This window comes from Tamandua tetradactyla, chromosome 10 (genome assembly GCF_023851605.1).
Source record: "Tamandua tetradactyla isolate mTamTet1 chromosome 10, mTamTet1.pri, whole genome shotgun sequence".
Lineage (NCBI taxonomy): Eukaryota > Metazoa > Chordata > Mammalia > Pilosa > Myrmecophagidae > Tamandua > Tamandua tetradactyla.
The window spans coordinates 71,796,193-71,814,600 of NC_135336.1; the positions used below are offsets into that span (position 1 = coordinate 71,796,193).

Here is an 18,408-nt window from a genome sequence, read left to right on the forward strand (position 1 = left end):
TTGAATTTGAAGTGCTTCCACAGCGACCAGAATATATAGTCATACTTAAGAAAGCGTTTGTTGAATAGGAAGAGAATAAGAAATGCAAAGAAGCAATGGCACTTTATAATTGTTGGGCATTGACTAAGTTCTATACTGTATTGAGAGCTTTCAACCCAGACCTATAAATACTAAATATAAAATAAATCAAGTTAACTGGGCCTACCCCCATAATGCAAGGCTGTACATGTCAGCTTTAATTCTCACATAGAGTGATATATATTCGTATTCTTGCTTCTTAGAGTTGTACTTTTGCCAACAAGACTTGTACTAATTTTTCTACAGGAAAAAAATAGGGCATGTTGACTACTGCTTTGGTAATGTAGCAATTATACTCAATTTCCTATGTGCCAATTTAAAAATAATCACTGGTGTTGGTATACAGTTGGCAACCCAAAGTTCTTTTGTATTCTAGAGGTAAAACTTTTGGAGTTTGGGAATTATACATCCTTTCCTCTTTGTTAGCTTCTCTTTTTGAGGGTAAGTAGGTAAGAGAAAGTGTATAATAGTTAATATTCACCTACATTAGTAAAATAGAGTAGGAATAGACCATTGGAAATCCTGGATAAATTAGGTTTAAGTGTTAATGTTGGATTGTTACCTCTTTTTGCTTCAATAGAGCATTTGGATGTAACTACTTATGCTTTGAGATTTACAGATTTTATCTCAGGTCTTGATTTTTCTCTTCTCTTCCAATTCCCAGGGTGTGAATATCAGTGGGGGCCAGAAGCAGCGTGTAAGTTTGGCCAGAGCAGTCTATAGTGGGGCTGACATCTACCTCTTGGACGATCCATTGTCTGCAGTTGATGTTCATGTTGGAAAGCAACTTTTTGAAAAAGTGATAGGGTCCTCAGGCCTTTTAAAAAATAAGGTAGCAATGATATTTTTATTTTTTTTGCAGGAGTCGGGGAGAATGGGGATTATCTGTGTAGAACTGTGCCTAAAATTCCAATTATTTTGTGTTATTTGTTTAAGTACAGTAGTCAAAGTTTCACATGAAAAAAGTGGACAAATTTTAATGACTAATGTGGAGTTTTACTTGCAAGTTTACTTACTCTGATCTCAAGTTATGTGATTGTTACCTCATAAATGAATGCCATCTTCTAAGAGGCTTAATTGTGTCAAAATGAGTTGGTTTTGATTTAGTAATTTTTTTTATAAAATGGTATTTTGATTTTTGTATTTATTATTTATTATTTAAAATTTGGTATCATTAGCACAGTGTCTTAGTTTGTCAAGCTGCTGTGACAAATACCACACAGTGGGTTGGCTTCAACAACAAGACTTTATTGCTCACAGTTTGGGAAACCAGAAGTCTCTAAAATCTAGGCATCGGCATGGCCATGCTTTCTCTCTGAAGTGTTATGGCACAAGTTTGCCACAATTCCTGAGGTTTCTTGGCTTGCATCTCTGCCTCCCATCATATGGTGATCTCTCTCTCCTTGTGCCTGCTTTTCCAGTTTTCACTGACTTCCTGCTCTTTCCTGCACGGCCTCAAACTGCACATGAATTTCTACTGCTTATAAAGGACTTTCGTAGCATGAATTAAGGCCACCCTAATTCAGCTGAGCCACTAACTAAACTAAACCTGAACTAAAAATAGCATCTTCACAAGGTGCTATTTATAATGGGTTCACATTCATTATATGGAATGCAGATTAAGTTTAAGAAATTCCTTTGAGGGGATACATAATCCAATCAATCACACATGACTACTTTTTAAATAGCAATAATAACAATTCAACTACTTGATGAAGGGACCAAGAAGCAGCAAATTATTATTTACCAGATCCGTGCCATGGGTTGACACTATATTTAAATTAGCTTATTTAGTTTTTATAGCAAGCCTCTGAAAAGGGTATTACCATAATTCCTGTTTTAGATATAAAAAACTTAGGGCTCAAAGTGACCTGATAGGTTGCTCAACTTAACAACAGCAAAAATTTTAAACCAAGTCTGTCTGACCACAATGCCACAGTCTTTCCTCCATAATATGTTTATAGATTGGAAAAATTAAATAAATATATAACAATTGGGAAATATGTATTTAAGCAAATTCAAATGTCTTTATCAAGATGAACGAAGCTAACAACTTCTTGTTTAGATCTATGTGTACATATGAAATAATATGGAAAGATTTTTTTTTTAGAGAACTTACAAGCTTACAGAAAAATCATGCGTGAATTTCAGAGTTGCCATATACTACCCTATTATCAACACCTTCCAACACTCTGGTATATTTTGTTAGAATTAATGAAAGAGCATCTTTATAATTTCACAATTAACTGCAGCCCATGGTTAACATTGGGGTTCTCTGTTGGTGTTGTACAGACCTGTGGAGATGAAAGATTCTTAAATAAAGATGATAAATTATGACTTGAATTAAACACTGTTTATAATGCTGCAGTACATTAAAAAACTGTAAGCAAAGACAACATATATCTTTATTATGAAACTGACTCAATTCTCACAAACAAAGGATACCTGAACCAAAAAAAGGTTAAAGTCTCATTTGCAAACTATTTCTCAGTCTGGCAGCAAGTCACCATCATTGTGAAATAGCTGCCTGACATTGGCACCTGCCAAGTATTTACCAAAAATTGCCATGTGAAATAGTAAAGGCAACAAGAGTTATTGTAGTCTTTTTTAAAAAATAGATCATTTATGCCATTTTTTGTAACCTAAGAACTAAAACGCTCTGTTTTTCAGACTCGTATTCTAGTGACACACGACCTCACACTTCTGTCGCGTGTGGATCTGGTTGTTGTACTGGAAGGTGGGAGAGTGGCGCAAATGGGAGCATACCAGGAGCTGCTATCTAAAACCCCAAACTTCACTAATTTGCTTCAAACCTTCAGTGAAGATGGAAAAAGTAAGGACACAATGAAAAATAAATCAAAGATACAGAATGCCTACCCATTCTGAAAGCCTATTAATTGCCTGATTTCTTACTACATATTTTTCTTTCATCTTGCTTAAGACAGAGGCTGGGCACGTTCATTTCCATAAGGATTATTGGCTCACAGAAACAAATACATTGGCACACATCAGTTAAAAATCAACCTCATTTATGATTTCTAAGCACAATTTTAAATGTCCCAGTGTCTGTTTGTCTATGAAATAAAAGATTAGATGATTTATAAGCTCTGTTTCAGGTCTAGAGTATAATGGGGCTAAGCATTCTGCTTACTGTTAAATTAAGAACTAGGAACATAAATCCATGTCAAATAAATAATAAATATTTTAAACATCTGAGGTATAATGTTGAGGGAGAGAAATAAAAGAAAAAGAAACTAAGGAAAAGCAAAGGGAAGATTTATCTAGCTTATAAGATAAATATAAGGGTCAATAATTGGTTTTATTTACCAATTTTTTACAATCGTCCTAGTATTTTAAATTACATTTCATAGCTGTGTATGTAAATGAAATGGTTTGATCTTTACCCTATGGTTAGGATGTGAGAATGTTTGAAATGCAGCCTTATCTTAATATTCCTGAAAAGATCAGTCTCCACCTGCTCTGAAAATAGATGTGCCATCATTTCTATTTATGTATCTATAAATAGATATTATAAATATCAGATAGATAAAAGTATATAGTATTGATATTCTGTATCTCTGTTTAAAGCTACAGAAGATTTCTCATGTAGACCATTACTATGATCCTCATTCTATAACTTTCCAGGAAAGCTACTGTACAATAATTGTTAAACCAGCTAATTATCTTATAATTTCAGGGTAAAAGAAGACATATAGAATTATTTCTCAATATTTTCTATCTGACCTGTACCATTAGTTCATATTACACTGTATCTAAGTATTTAAGGGTCCTGAAAATATAAAATAAATTAAGAACAAGGTCAGTGAAGTATATTATTTAATGCACGAAGTCAAAATATAAAGTCATTGTGCTGATGTATTTCCCTTTCAGACCTAACCTAAAATGCATTACTTATATGCTACTATTACAGTCTTACTCCTTTCTCATATTATAAATGTTTAATGTTTACACATTATAAAATATTTGCACATCAGATTACTATAGTCATTTTCAGAAAAGCACCTCTTCTTGGCTTAATGCTTAGTGGAAATAGTCTCATGCCCGTTCAGTCAGACTAATAATTTATGCTTTGTGTGTAGGAAAGAGGTTTTGTGAGTACTTACTAGGACTAGACGGAAGATGGGGCCCCTCATTTCTCTCTCTCCAGCATGGAGTGAGTTGCTACAATATTGTATTGTAGGGACACAGGTTCAGGGCACAATAGAAACTTGAAGAAATGATCCCTTTACTTCTTGCACAGAACAGAGAGTCCAGAAATGGCAAATAATCTGTCTGTCACTTGCATGAGAACAGAGTCCAAAAGCATAGGGAAAGAAGTCCCATCATGGCAGGTTTCCTAGGGTGGCTGAAAAGTGACCTGGCTCGGGGTTAACAGATGCCAGCTCCTCATGCCCCACTTTGTGGCAGAGAAGAGAGACAAATCTATACTGTTTGGGTGTGGTGTTTATCCACCTCAAGGCAAGGGACCCTCCCCAAGCCCCGCCACTAAGAATTCCTGTTCTAATAAGCAACTGGGGCTGCTGGTTTCCTGTTTCCAGGTTTAAGGTCTGGCTAGGCCTTTTCATTGGACTTAATAGCTCTTCCAGGTTGTGGAATGATCCACAATAGAAAAGGAAGTGGGGGTAGTGGAAGGCTACAGGATGGCCGCTGGGCATGGGGAGAGGTGAGGGCTAAGCAATGGCTGCTTAAAAGGTATCTTTGATTTCCCCATCGCCCAACACTTAGGTAGTGTTGTGCTACGCAAATAGCTGTGCTCAGCAGTTGTTTATTAAAACAGGTAAATCTGGCTCCATTGATTCTGCTGGAAATGTCTCTTCAGGGGTTCAAGGGATGGTTTGAAATACCCTGACCCAATGTCTTTTTTTTTTTTTTTTTTTTACCATTTTAGGCCACGTGAAATATAAGTTTATTGCATTGAAAAACAAAGCTCTAAAATTTTAAGTGCAGTATTAAATTTTATTTAATAAAATTTGGGTAATTTTTTTTTTTTTTTTTTGCATGGGCAGGTACCAGGAATCAAACCTGGGTCTCTGGCATGGCAGTCAAGAACTCTGCCTGCTGAGCCACCATGGCCCACCCATATTTGTGTAAACTTTTAAATGCAATATTAAATTTACCTTAAAATGTGAAAACTGCCTTCTGAACGTTGTAGAATTTGCTATTTTTTAAATCCTCAGTTTTGGAAGCAACATCCAACCATACCTGCGTTTATACACCTTACTAACTAAGTATTCATGTCCTCTACCACAGCATGCTGGAAGGCAATTTTATTCTTGATGTTGGGTTGACATTAATAGATGTTGACACCTCACCTTAGAAATATTATGACAGAGTTAGAAAAATGTGAACTGAACCTTTTTTCTAATTAACCTTGGTATTTGCATCCTTTCTGTAAAAATTAAAGAAGCTGGAAAGTAGAAATAGAAAATGTTTTAAAAATATATGTTCTTGGGATTTTGGTTTTTTAATACCAAATAAAAAATATAAAGGCTTTTTAGAAAGCAGCCATAAAAATAGGTTACACATGGGGAACAAAGTAGAAAAATATCCGTAAAAGGTCAGCTGTCTATAGCAAGTCTTTGTTAAGCAGCCATAGAAGGCAAGACAAAACTACATTTTGATGACATTTAGCACCACCCAAAAAAGAGCTTCAAACCCAATTAGAATTCAGTGTAACGTTCCTGGGAACTGCTCCTAGATCTGGGCCAACAGGACTTAGTCCTGTGCTCTATGCTTTAGAGCATCCCCACTCTGGCCCTCTTCTGGCTGGCACCCTGGCCAAGAGTCTATGCGATTTTGCCCACCAGAATTCCCATCCCTGCCGCCCTCTACCTGACCATGCTTCAGGTTCTCAGAATCGCAGAGTTCTCTGCCCAAATGACATAAGCCCACATTCAACCTGGGCTCCTATTCACATCTGCCCTTCCAAAGGCTGAAGGCTCTGCTGTCGTGGCACCTTCCTAGCTCTGAGGAGTGGCTGAGGGGCAGCTGTTTTTGGAGGGGTGTGTAGAGCCTGGGCCTGTGGGCTGGTATGGCCACAGATATGTAAGGGCCTTTGTGGTCAGAACGGATCAAGGGTGTGAAAGAAGGGGGAGAAGGGACTGACTGGAAACGCCATCCCCCGAGGAACTGTGGGGAGCCCAACAATTCTCCTAGTTCAACCAGTGTAGTTCTGTTGAACTTGCTTAAGAATTCCTTTGAAAAATAAACAATCCTTCCATTAAGAAAAAAAAAATCTTGTTAAACTGGGTGCCACTACAGTGGGAGCAGAAGTCAGTACAACATTGTGGAGAAAAACAGGCCAAATGACAGGAATCCCGGGTTCCAGTGTTCACACTGAATAATGATGTGAATAGCTATGTGAATCACTCAGTGAGTCTTCAAAGAAATGACTTAACTCCTCTGGTTCTTGAAATTTATAAAATAATATGGTTTAACAAACTCAATGTGTTTTTCCAAGTGGCTGATATGGAAATGAAAAATGCATATTTTCACTGCTATCTACCCGTCCCACTGCCCAAATTACTTTTCACCAAGCCACTGTTTCTTTTTCTCCTGTCATCCTCACTTACTACTGGGATTGGTAACGGGCAATTTGGAAAATAAACAGTAAAAAGTATAGTTCGTGCTATAATTTGGGTTTGGATATATTGGCCTCTCTAAGATTTCATCTAGCTCTGAAAAATCTATGAGACTCACCTTATGGAAATGTCACAAAGATAATCAGTAGGGAGGTGAGAAGTGGGTTGAGTAAGAAAGATGTGAGGGCGCTGAAGATAAATGTTAACTTATTTGCAGATTTATTCCAGGCTGACTCCTGTGCATATGAATAATCCTGATGATACCATGTCTCATTATATTTATGTGTTTTACATTTATTTCATGCTCCCCTAAGCAGTCTGAGGCTACATCGTATTGTTCTGATATTACAAAGAGATTAGGTTTCTTGCACAAGTTAAGACACGTTGTAAGTGGCAGAGTTTGAATCCACAGCTGCCTCCATTGCATGCCAGAGGTCAACCAAGCTCTTAAACATTATAACAAATGTGTAGAAAAGTAGGCTGGCTTGGTGTGAGACAAGAGTTCATAATCTTGCCTGCTCTGTGTCTTTCTCTCTCTCTGACAACTCTGGATTTCAGACAACTCACTATCCTCTCTGAGTGCTGTTGTTGTTTTCTATTTTTCCTCCTTGTAAAATCTAGGGAAGTTTTCTTATTTTCTTTCTCATCAGCTTGTTTTAGGGCTCAAATGGTATAATACATGTGAATACACCCTATAAATTTTAAATATGTATACAAATTTAAACATTATTATTAGAAGCTAATAAAGATGAGAATGTGCTTTAGATCAGAGAGAGTGCAACATCTCCAAACTGCAGTTTCATCCTGTGAGCCATGGAATCCCCGGGTTTCATAGAGATGGTTAAAGTAAATCAGATACTATCGTTAAGGGCTAAATATTCTAGAAATAAGATATCATTGACTTCATGGAAGGGATGTTAGAAATCTTCAAGTCTAGGCCCTTCCTTTTAGAGATAAGAAGGCTGAAGTTCACAGAGGCTTAAGGATCATACAGTAGAAGAAGAAAATCTGCCCAGCCCCAAGGTGTTTGTCATTAAATACACTAATTGACCTTCAGCCTCAGTCACTTGTGGTTCTGGGTGTGTGACTTGTTTGGTGGGACCTGCTTAACCTCTCTGTGCCTCAGTTTTCTTATCCCTAAAATAAGGGTAACTAACTATAGTTACTTTCCTCATGGTGATAATTTGAAGATTTCCAAGGGTTATTTATGTAAAGCTCCAGGAATAGGGTCTTCCTGCATAAGAAGCTATTTTTAGGTATTAGTATTAGTGATATTAGAAAACATATGACAGAGATTGGGGAATTTACCATTGTGTTTTCTCACTGATCATTACAATAATCACATTCATCTATGAGGCTTGGTGAAATGGCATTCTTTTCAGTTTAGAGTTGGGTTCCTCTTGACCAGATAATTAATCTTTTGAGTGGGAAGTCCAGAACAAGTTTGCACCCCTCTCTAATGTTCAGAAGTCTTTGTAGTTTTTTTTTCTATGGAATATTAGTTTTACCAGCATTTTAAGTCAAGAAATGACCTCCCAGTATACCTGTGGTCCCAACATACACATATCTCTCCAATTTATATAATCCTTCATGATATTTCTCTCTAGTTTGTGAATTGTTTATGTGGATGTAAAAGCACTTATCATCTTCCTCTCCAGCTCATGCTTTAAAGAGAGTCAGTGTAATGAACTCCAGAGCTATACTGAAAGACCAAATCCTGGAGCAAAAAGATAGGTGAGTATTAGGATAATAATGGGCTCACTCAGCTTATGGACTAATTAATTGAATTTCTTAGCATTTAAAGTGCATAATTTAAAAAGGATCTATCCATTAAAATGAATATGAATGGTGTGGTTTCCAATTTTAAATTGTAAGTTAAATCAATTAATTGTCTAAATTTTTAGGTGAGATGGATATAACTTAAGTCTTGGAAACATAAGCTCATTAGATTCTCAAGCAATTTTTAGCCAAATTCTGGCAGTAGAAATCTATTATGACTTTTTTTGTGCTAAAAATATCCCTATTTCATTTCATTTGTATGTTACTCCCTTGCCACGCTACAGATATGATTGTGGAAAAGGCTCTAGAAATGAGGATTCCCCAGTGGACTAAGATAATTATCAGTCCAGGAATATGAGATATAGACATTTGGACTTGGTATAGGAGCTGAAAGATTCACTTAGAAAAACAAAAGGAAAGAAGAAAGAAAGAAAGGAAGGGAGGAGAGAAGGAGAAAGGAGAGGCGGGAGGAAATCTGGGAGGGGCCAGGTAGGGAGGAACAGAGGGAGAGGAGAAAGAGAAATAAAAATATGAAAACTCTTACCTTGGTTGGATTTTGTTGCTTCATGCTTCATTTTTTTTTTCTTTTTTTTGGTAGGTAAAAAAAATGAGCACCAGTTGAAGCAAATTAGCCTATTCAGTTATTTTACCGAATATTTCCACAGCAGTTGCTCAAACAGGAGGCTGAAAGAAAGAGGGAAATAATAGGAATGAGGTGATTCAAAAGTAAGAGATATAGAGATATAGGGAACTGCCACTGGTCAGAACTGCTATAATGAATTGGGATGGATTATAGAGTCCAATAGCTCTGAATTTTGTAGTTTTGGCTTTGAGTAAAGGAATGGACCCTGAATTTACTTTTCAAAAGTATTGAGTGTTGTGAGGGATGAATGGATGGCAGGAATGTTGTACATTGGGAGCTTTGTGTAGGTAGCGGAGTTGGTTGACTCAATTAGTAAACTAATTGCTCCTCGTTGATCATAAAGATCTTATGCTGCTTCTCTTCCCTGTCTATGCTTGGTATTGTCATCCAGTCTCATGGTTTCAAATACCTTCTCTACGCTAATGACTCCCCACTTTATATCCTCAGCCAAGAACCCTCCCCTGAACTCCAGATGTAAATAGCCACCCAACCCTCTTGCACCTTCTCTTTATGTCTAAATGACACCTCAGACTTACATGTGCAAAAGAGAACTCCTGGTTTTCCACATTGCACACAAATCTGCCCCAGCAGCAATCTTCCCCATATTAGGACAATTCTCTGGCCTCTCTCATTTCATATCCAGTATATCATAATTACATTGGCTCCACCTTCAAAATATATCCTGAAATCCAGAACTCTACCACTACTCATCACCTTCACAGTTTCCAGCTGTGTTCAAATCACTATCATTTCTCCTCTAGATTATTGTAACTGCCTCTTTACAGGACTGCCTGCTGTCATCCTTACCTAAAATAGTCTGTTCACAATGCAACAGAGTAATCCTTTTATAAATATAAGTTAGATCATGTCACTTCTCTGCTTAAAACTTCCAAAGGATTTGCATTTCAGAGTAAAATCCCAAGTACTTACAATGACCTGCAGAGCCACACAGGACCTGGACCTGTTGACTTTTCTGATCTCTTCTCCCAAGCTCTCCCCTGCATTAGTCTGCTCCAGCAACACTGACCCCTGTGGTCCCTTAAACCCAGGCATTATCCTACCTCAGGGCCTTTGCACTTTCTGTTCCCTGTGCTTAGTACATACTTCCTCTAGCTATCTCTTGCTTAATTTCTCAGGTTTTTGCTGAAGTGTCACCTCATCAGTGAAGACTTGCTTAGCCACCTCATTTCATATTGCAGCACTTCCTATCCCCTTCCTACTTTATTTTTCTCCTAATAATTATTAATTTCCAGCATCCTGGAAAAGTTACTTATTTACTTTTATTTTGTCTTTCTCCCATCACTAGGTTATAAGCATTGTAAGGGCAGGAATTTTTGTCGTCTGTTTCCTCACTGTTCTGTGACCTTAGCTAGAGCACTGTCTGGCAGCTAAGTTCATTTCAATAAGCATTTCTTTATTGGGTGAATAAATAACTGGAGATGGAGTGAATTCTCAAAGGTGTTCTGATTCACCATTTGTTCTGTTTGCATTTTACTTAATACTTTCCATTTAAAAGAGTATCATTTTTTTAGGATCTCTAATAAAAGCACATCCAGAAGTGCTGAAATAGACCTTGATGTGATGTGGCATCTTACACATCCCTAAATTATAGAGACAGGTTTCCTGTGTGTAGTCTTACCACAGCCTCAATAGGTAGCTTGTTTAGAAGCTTACAACATACAAACCGATAAGTATTTTCATACGCTTAATCATACCCTTTCCCCTATGATAAATCAGTGTCCTTATTGATAACATCATTGTTAGTCATAATGTCTACAACGAACACTTTGAAGTGTCTGTGACTTATTTTTTTGGAAATCATTCCCCCTTTCTTCCTTAGAAAGAGAGCCTTAATACTTATAGAATTGTGTTAGGAGAATTTATTTCTAAATATATTTCAAGTTGTAGAGGTTCAAACTAGCATCAGCATTCTTAAATATACTTCTTCAATAAAGAACGCAATGGGGAGGCCATCTCCAATTCCAACATGTCATATTCTTGTCACAACTTAACGTCAAGCTTACTTTTTAACAACTGTGATAAAACCATTTGACTCTAACTTCGGTGAAGATCCGCAACATCCCCTATCCCACCTGATCCTTTAGTTTTTTTTTATCCATAGTAATGAAATCATTTCTTTTTCTGGGGCGGGGGGTGGGGGGCGTGCAGTGCATGGTCTGGGAATCAAACCCGGGTCTCCTGCATGGAAGGTGAGCATTCTCCTACTGAACCACCCGTGCACCCTAATTAAATCATTTTAATCTCATGTTTGTTTGAAAAATCTATTTTTGTTTTTCCCAAATATGTGCATGTTTGGCTATCCTATTTTATTACTTTCTATGCTATTTCCCATTCTACTTTTTATCAATTATATGCTATATTATTTGGTAAGATGATATTACTTGAAGAAAATTTTCCTGATTTTTCAACCTAATTTTCTCATTCTTTTATTTACCCAGTGATTTACAGTGAATGAAGAATAGCATGGACTAGGGATTAGAAGATGGAAGAAAGCAAGAACTTGTCAATAGTTAGACCCTCTCTAAAATAGGTACTGATAGAATACAGTGAGTCCTCTTCATTGAAAAGTTCATGGGAAAACTGGTTAATGGCTCATCAGAAAAGAAAGAGGGTTGGAAGAAATAGTGGCTGAGAATCCCTCCCTTCAAAATTTAACAACTAGTTACTTTAATGATGTTAGTCTGATTTTTAATAGGGAAGGACTAAATATTTTGAACTGTTTACACCTTTTACTTTCCATTTTTGGTCCATATTATTGATTTTATTTCCTTATATATCTATTACTATCTTACCTCAATAAGATCAATTGGGTAGGTTATTTTAATAGCCAGACTGACCCCTTCTGACTTTAATATCAACCACTATGTGTATGCTATGCCCAAATGTTTTGCAACTGCGTGCTCAGTTCAGGAATAAGCATTTCAATATGTTTTATTTCTTTTATACAAAAATATGCAGGTGGGTGTTGTGCTAATTTTCCTAAGGCTTTTGGAAAGAGCAAAGCTTACTTTTAAAACATCTCTTCCAGCCACCCCCCAAAAAATGTTCTTCTAAGATATTTAAATAAAACCGGTTATTTACAACAAAGTGCTCCAAACCAAATGAGGTAATTTTGTAGCAAAAGAATAAATAACATCTTGGTTTAGAAAAGCAATACCTTTCTGTATAGTGTCCAATAAATTATTGGTCTTTGTTAGTTATGCCTAATTTGGAAGTTGTAATCCCATTTTAATAGTTGGATTTCATAGCATTTTATGTGCAGCTACATTAAGAATTAATTTTTTGGCTGAACACCAATGCTAAATTTGCTTATACAAGCAGTAGCCATGCCAAGGGCTTGACAGATGATGACAGTAATTAACCCAAATCATATACTAGGACCAGTTTCAAAGAAAGTAACTGTTAAAGGGTATATCTTTCCCTGATGGTGATGGTGATCCTACAAAGGTCACATATTATGATCTCCCACAGAATGTCCTTTGAATCTAGTGCTCGAGACTGGAAAGGAAGAACTACCAAGCTCATCAAATAAGGCATTTCTTATTCTGATAAATAAAATGGGAAACATGGAAAATATGGGGGGTCCTCATGGTCTGCCGAGGAGAGCGCACATCTGTTCAGTATTTGTAGAGGTCAGTTTGATAATAGGTAGATCAAAATTTAACATATCCCAAGCTTCTATATACGTACAAGGGATAATGGGAAATGTGTAAAAGGAACGATCATCACAACAATAATTAAAATAGGAACAAAGCAATGTAACTGTCAATTTTGTTAAGGAATTATGTTGTAGTAAATTAAAATATCATGTTACCATGTGATCAAATATAAAGATAAGAATGTTTGGTTTTCATTAAGTTTTTTATAAAGGCCATGTATAAAATTAAAAAAATGTTTTTAAAGATTGGTTATAGATCAATATTTGTATTGTGATACAAAAAACATATATAAAAAAACTAGAGCAATATTCACAAGCGTGTTAGCAGGAATTATCTCTGGAACATAAGGATTATGAATCTGTTTGTTTTTTTTCTCCTCCTCCTCTTTGTCCTCTACCTTCCTACATCCTCTTTCCTCCTCCGTTCTCCTCTTACTCTTCTTCAGGCTGTTAAATGTTTTCCAATATATCTCCAATAATATAACTACAGGGATATTTAGAAGGTAAAATTGAAGAGTACTTGGTGATTGGCAGGAAATATATCATGACTTGGACAGAGGGAAGTTGCTCTTTAGAAAGCCAGAGAAAGTTTTAGAAGTGGGAGGGAAATAACAAGTACAGTTTAGGGTACATATGAAACAAACAAGCCAAGAGATGAAGTAGAAGACAAGTTGGGATTAGACTCTGGATCTGGAGCTCAGGAAAGAGATCTGGATTAGAAATAATCAAATTGAGAATCATCAGCAAGTAAGAGAGTTATTCAAACTAAAGGAGTGAGTGAGATTGTCCAGGAGGTGTAAGGAACATTAAAAGAAATAATGACTAGGACTGGGCTTTATATATGGCATTAGAGGGAAGACAGATGAAGCAGCCTAAAGAGAAACTAAAGGAGGCCTGAGAGATGGAAGGAAAATAATGAAAGTGCGGTGCTGGCAAAGTCAAAAGAAGAGTTCCTAATGCAAAGAGTGGTCAGCAATGTCAAATGTAGTAGAGTTTAAGTGAAATAATTTTCGAAGTATTCAGTGGATTCAAAGTATTTATTAAGGTGCCCTAAATGAAAGCCGTTCCAGCCAAGTGGTACAAGTTTGAAGAGTAATAAGTGCTTTAGCAGAAAAATGATTGGCTACAAAAGAAAGGCAAGGAGTAGGATGGTTAACAGAAAACAACATCAACTTGAGGGTGAGATTGTTTTTGCAGTGGTGGTAGTGTTGGTTTTAAGATAAATGTTTTGTAATTTGTAGTCTAAAGGGAAGGAGTCAGTGGAAAGGAAGAAGGTGAAGATTTTCCCAAGTAGAGCACAATTCATTGTTCCCTAAATTGTCTTAAGAATCCTTAGAAGCATATGTTTAAAACGAGGAGCTATGTTATAAAGTGTATTTTAACAAGAATCACCATTAGGTGGAAACACTATAAATAATAAATATATTTTGAGATGGTGGGACAGTGTGGGATTCAGGTTATAGGATTATCATTAACTCTGAGGAGGGAACTACCGATATTTGCTAAGGGAGAGAATTGGAAATAGCTGGGTAGAGATGCAGAGAAATGTATAGTTTTGGTGACTGACTTCTCTGTTTACATTTTCTTCATGAAGTAGGATATGGGACCACTTTCTGATGGGAATGCAAGGATTGTTAGGTAGAAAGAGGATTTTATTAAGGCATGGTGGAACCAGTTTGTGGACTACGTGATGTTTTGAAGCAGCACTGCAAAGGTGGGAGTAGATGTGAAGGATGACCCCTGAGTCCTAACAGAGAGGCATTATGGAAGGAAAGGAGGGCAAGGGAATTCAAAATATTACCCTAAGTGTGGATGAAATAATCATGTAATTTAGGCTGGATAAGGAAAGAAAGAGAGAGGGCATCGGTTTGCCTGGGGCTGAGGGCTTTTCTGGGATGTGTAATGTTCAGTCCTAAAACCAGTAATATCCTGGATGAGCTAGGATGGTTGATCACTCCATAGGGCAAGGATGATAGACAGAAAGTTAGATGTGGGAACTGGGAGTCTAGATGATATAAAAACCAAATGTAGTAGGAGTGGCTGAATGTAGAACTCAGAAATAGAAGAGGCTGTGGCCAGAGTTGGGATTTTAGAGATGGGTTAGTTCCAGATAATAAAATTCATGGTCCAGGGTCATGAAACTCAGTAGCCAAAGTAGAACGTAGATGAAGGACCCTGAAAGTTTGAAGGTTATGAAATTGGCAAGAGGTTGAGGTTAATACATTTGTCCAAGTAAGCCATGATATCACCCAGGATGGGTTCAGAACAATGTGGGAAGACTGAGCCAGCTGCTAAACTCTTCTGATCTAGGTGGGAAGTAAATGAGAAGGAATAGGGTGCTGTACAGCCTGATGGCATTAGATTAAAGACTTAGGGACTTGGCCCAAGTTTAAAGGATAATTACCCAAAAGAAGCAGTGAAGAATCAGACACCATGTCATAGCCCTAAAATATATGGGTGAGATATAGAAGAATAAACAATCGCCCTTTGTAAAGGACTACAGGAACAAGGTTATGCCAGGGGAAAGCCTGGTTGCTATTTAGGTAAGAATGTAGAGGAATGGTATATACAGCAAAGAGGGTTAGACTATATAATACTTTTTTTTAATATTTGGTTAATCTCAAACCTAAAATAGAACATTGTCTTGCTTTATCTTTATCAGGCCCTCTTGGGATCAAGGAAAACAATTCTCAGTGAAAAAGGAAAAGATCCCTGTTGGTGGGGTAAGCACCAGAAGAACTAGTGTTATTTGTTGTTAATCACCCAAATATAAAATATGACACCACATTAATAATAAATACCATACATTTATTGTTGAATTTGAGGAGAGTTGATATATCATAGGCAGAGGTGATTAAATTAAATAGAATTTTTGGATATTATAGTGGTGTTTAGTTAGGATTACCTGTTGTTTAGCAACATGTTTTCCTGTTTACTAATAATGGTAACTAACATTAACTAAGTACTTTTAAGTGCTCAGGACTGTGCTGAGAATTTTCATGTAGTTATGAGGTAGCTACTGTTACTACTCCAGGTTAGAGGAGTTAGTACCTTGACCAAGATCACAAAGCTTAGGAAATTTCAGAGTAAGACTTGAACCTGGTTTATCTGGCTAAAGTTACAGGTTTAAAGTCTTATATCATGCTGTTTATTTAATTGATGCTAATTCAGAAATCATCAGTTATTCAACTTATTAAAAACTGGTGAAGTACCTTCTAGTTTTTTTCTGTAACATGATTTTATATTAATCTCTCCTGTAGGTGAAGTTTTCCATCGTCCTGAAGTACCTCAAAGCCTTTGGCTGGCTCTGGGTGTGGCTGGGTATGGCCACTTTCCTTGGACAGAATTTGGTGGGCATTGGACAGAATCTGTGGCTAAGCACCTGGGCAAAAGAAGCTAAGCACATGAATGAGTTCACAGAATGGAAGCAATTAAGAAGTGATAAACTTAATATCTATGGGATATTGGGATTAATGCAAGGTAAAACTAAAAAGTCTAAATACTTCAGTTTTCTGTTTTTGACTCAATTGATTACAGAACAAGCACGTGGCATCCTGTTGTTTTGCATACAGTGGATGCCTTAGTTTAAAAATATTTTGGTGTATTTCAAATACATAGGCTTTTAATTGACCATATTTGAGAGAGTAAACAAAATCTTGAAATGTCACATACATGGCCCACACTAAGTGATTTACATATTTGTCTCATTTAATCTTGGCAATAATTCCTTAGAATGGTGGTATTGTCCCCATTTTACAGCAGAGGAAATTGAGTTGTCACATGAGATGTGCAAGTCTTGACCATTCGCTGTATATACAAAGGTTGTGAGTGATCCAGAGATCAATAGTGAGGCTACTAAGGAGCTGAAAGCCTATTGATGCCTAGGTCAGGTACACAATCCAACTACAAGGTAAACAATACTACAAAAGAAGTGAAAGAAAGTACCACGAGGATTCAGAGCCGGGGAAGACCACATTTGACTGAGAGATTAAGGTGATTTCCAAGGAATAGCTGATATTTGAGGTGAGACTAGAGAGATGGATACAGTATTGTTGGGTTGAGATGGAGAAGAAGAAAAGATGTTAGAGACATAATAGTGTGAACAAATACAGAGATGGGGACGAGAAGGGATTTAGGCAAGAGTGAGAGTGTCAGTTTGAGTGGTCTTTGGTAACAAAGGAAACAGGAGTGGAAAGGTAGTTTGGAGAAATGTTGGAGGTGATAGTTGGAAGGCAGTTGGAAAATTTTGGGAATTTGAGGAAAAATGTGATATGATTAGAGTTTAAGTTTCAGACCTAGAAGAATTTGACAGTGATGAAAAAAGGTAGACATTTAATGGACGTAACTAAAATCAGGGAGACCAGGGAGAAGTCGGGGTTGATAGCGAAGAAATAATCATGTGTCTAGATCAGAGTCTGGGTGGGAGGTAATCTAGTTTAAGATCTCTTATCTGGAGCATCTTCATACCACACAAGGAATCTAGTCCAATGCTCACCAATGGATCAGGCACAGAATAGTATTGAATAAATATGTGATGAACAGATATGTATGAATGAACAAATAACCAGATAACTGCAGTGGATAGGATAGACACTGTAGTGAAGACATTTAAAGGAGCTATTGATTTGAAAGTGAGTAGAAAGAAGGCAACATTCATGAATTTTTGGTTCAAGTTGGATGATGGGGAGAACAATGGTGATGAAAATAAGAAAAGCAGGAGAAAACCTTATTGAAAGAGTAGAGAAATACTGAATTCAGTTTTGGACACATTTAAGGGGAGATGATGAAGCTTTTTGTAACCCCCTTCACCCCCAGGCCGATTAAAATGCATGTCTGGAAGGGAAAGCAGGCTTCTTTATATGTAAAATTCAGGGCTCAGACTGATAAGACTTGGCTTTCCTCCAAACTTGAACTTTCTGTAGCTCTATGGTTCTGTTTAGACTTGACATCACTTTATAGGGATGATGAACGAAGCCAAGATAGATGTGATCATGGTAAATAAGGAGTAGCAGCCACAAGGGTAAAGGACAGTGTTTTGGGGAATGTCGACCTGCAGAGGGTTAGGGAGCTGGCTTCTGAGAAGGTGAACCGAGAGTATGAAGAGATAAAGCAACAACCACTATAATGTAAATACTTGCTCTCCCTGGAAACCCAAAGTCTTAGTTATAGAGGTTGATCCAAATGAAATCGTATGTATTTGACCTTGACTGACACCCAACATGGCAATTTCATATAGTTTAAACTAATATAGTAACTCATTTAGCTTCACATTCTAATGAAAGTGTCCTCAAATTTGGACATTTACTTATAATTTCAGTTTTATCACTTGTAAATTATAAATAATTCCCACCCAAATATGGTTGTAGTTATTAAATAATGAAATATGTGTAGAGTGCATAGAAAAGTGTTGCACACATAAGAAGAGTGCAATAAATGCTAGTTATTATTTAACTATAGAGAAGGTAAGTAATATATCCACAGTCCAATGGCTGGTAACAGCCATAGTCATAAAAACTGTTTAAAAGTTGAGGAGTAGAAACATTATATGGGTATTATCCTTCAAAAAAGGTGACATGAAAGAGTAAGAGGAACATTCAAAAGTATAGTACAATTAAAGGGAATAATTA

At 36.8% G+C, this 18,408-nt stretch overlaps 1 protein-coding gene across 2 annotated transcripts in view; it reads left to right on the forward strand.

The window, feature by feature from the left end:
* LOC143648531 (multidrug resistance-associated protein 1-like) overlaps nt 1–18,408 on the forward strand; it is a 93,376-nt gene that overhangs the window by 47,120 nt on the left and 27,848 nt on the right. For both annotated transcript variants that reach the window (XM_077118720.1, XM_077118721.1), the window contains 5 exons: nt 743–910; nt 2,749–2,911; nt 8,339–8,414; nt 15,444–15,504; nt 16,042–16,261. In XM_077118720.1, the coding sequence (XP_076974835.1) occupies nt 743–910; nt 2,749–2,911; nt 8,339–8,414; nt 15,444–15,504; nt 16,042–16,261 (688 nt within the window). The remainder of the gene's footprint in view (nt 1–742; nt 911–2,748; nt 2,912–8,338; nt 8,415–15,443; nt 15,505–16,041; nt 16,262–18,408) is intronic.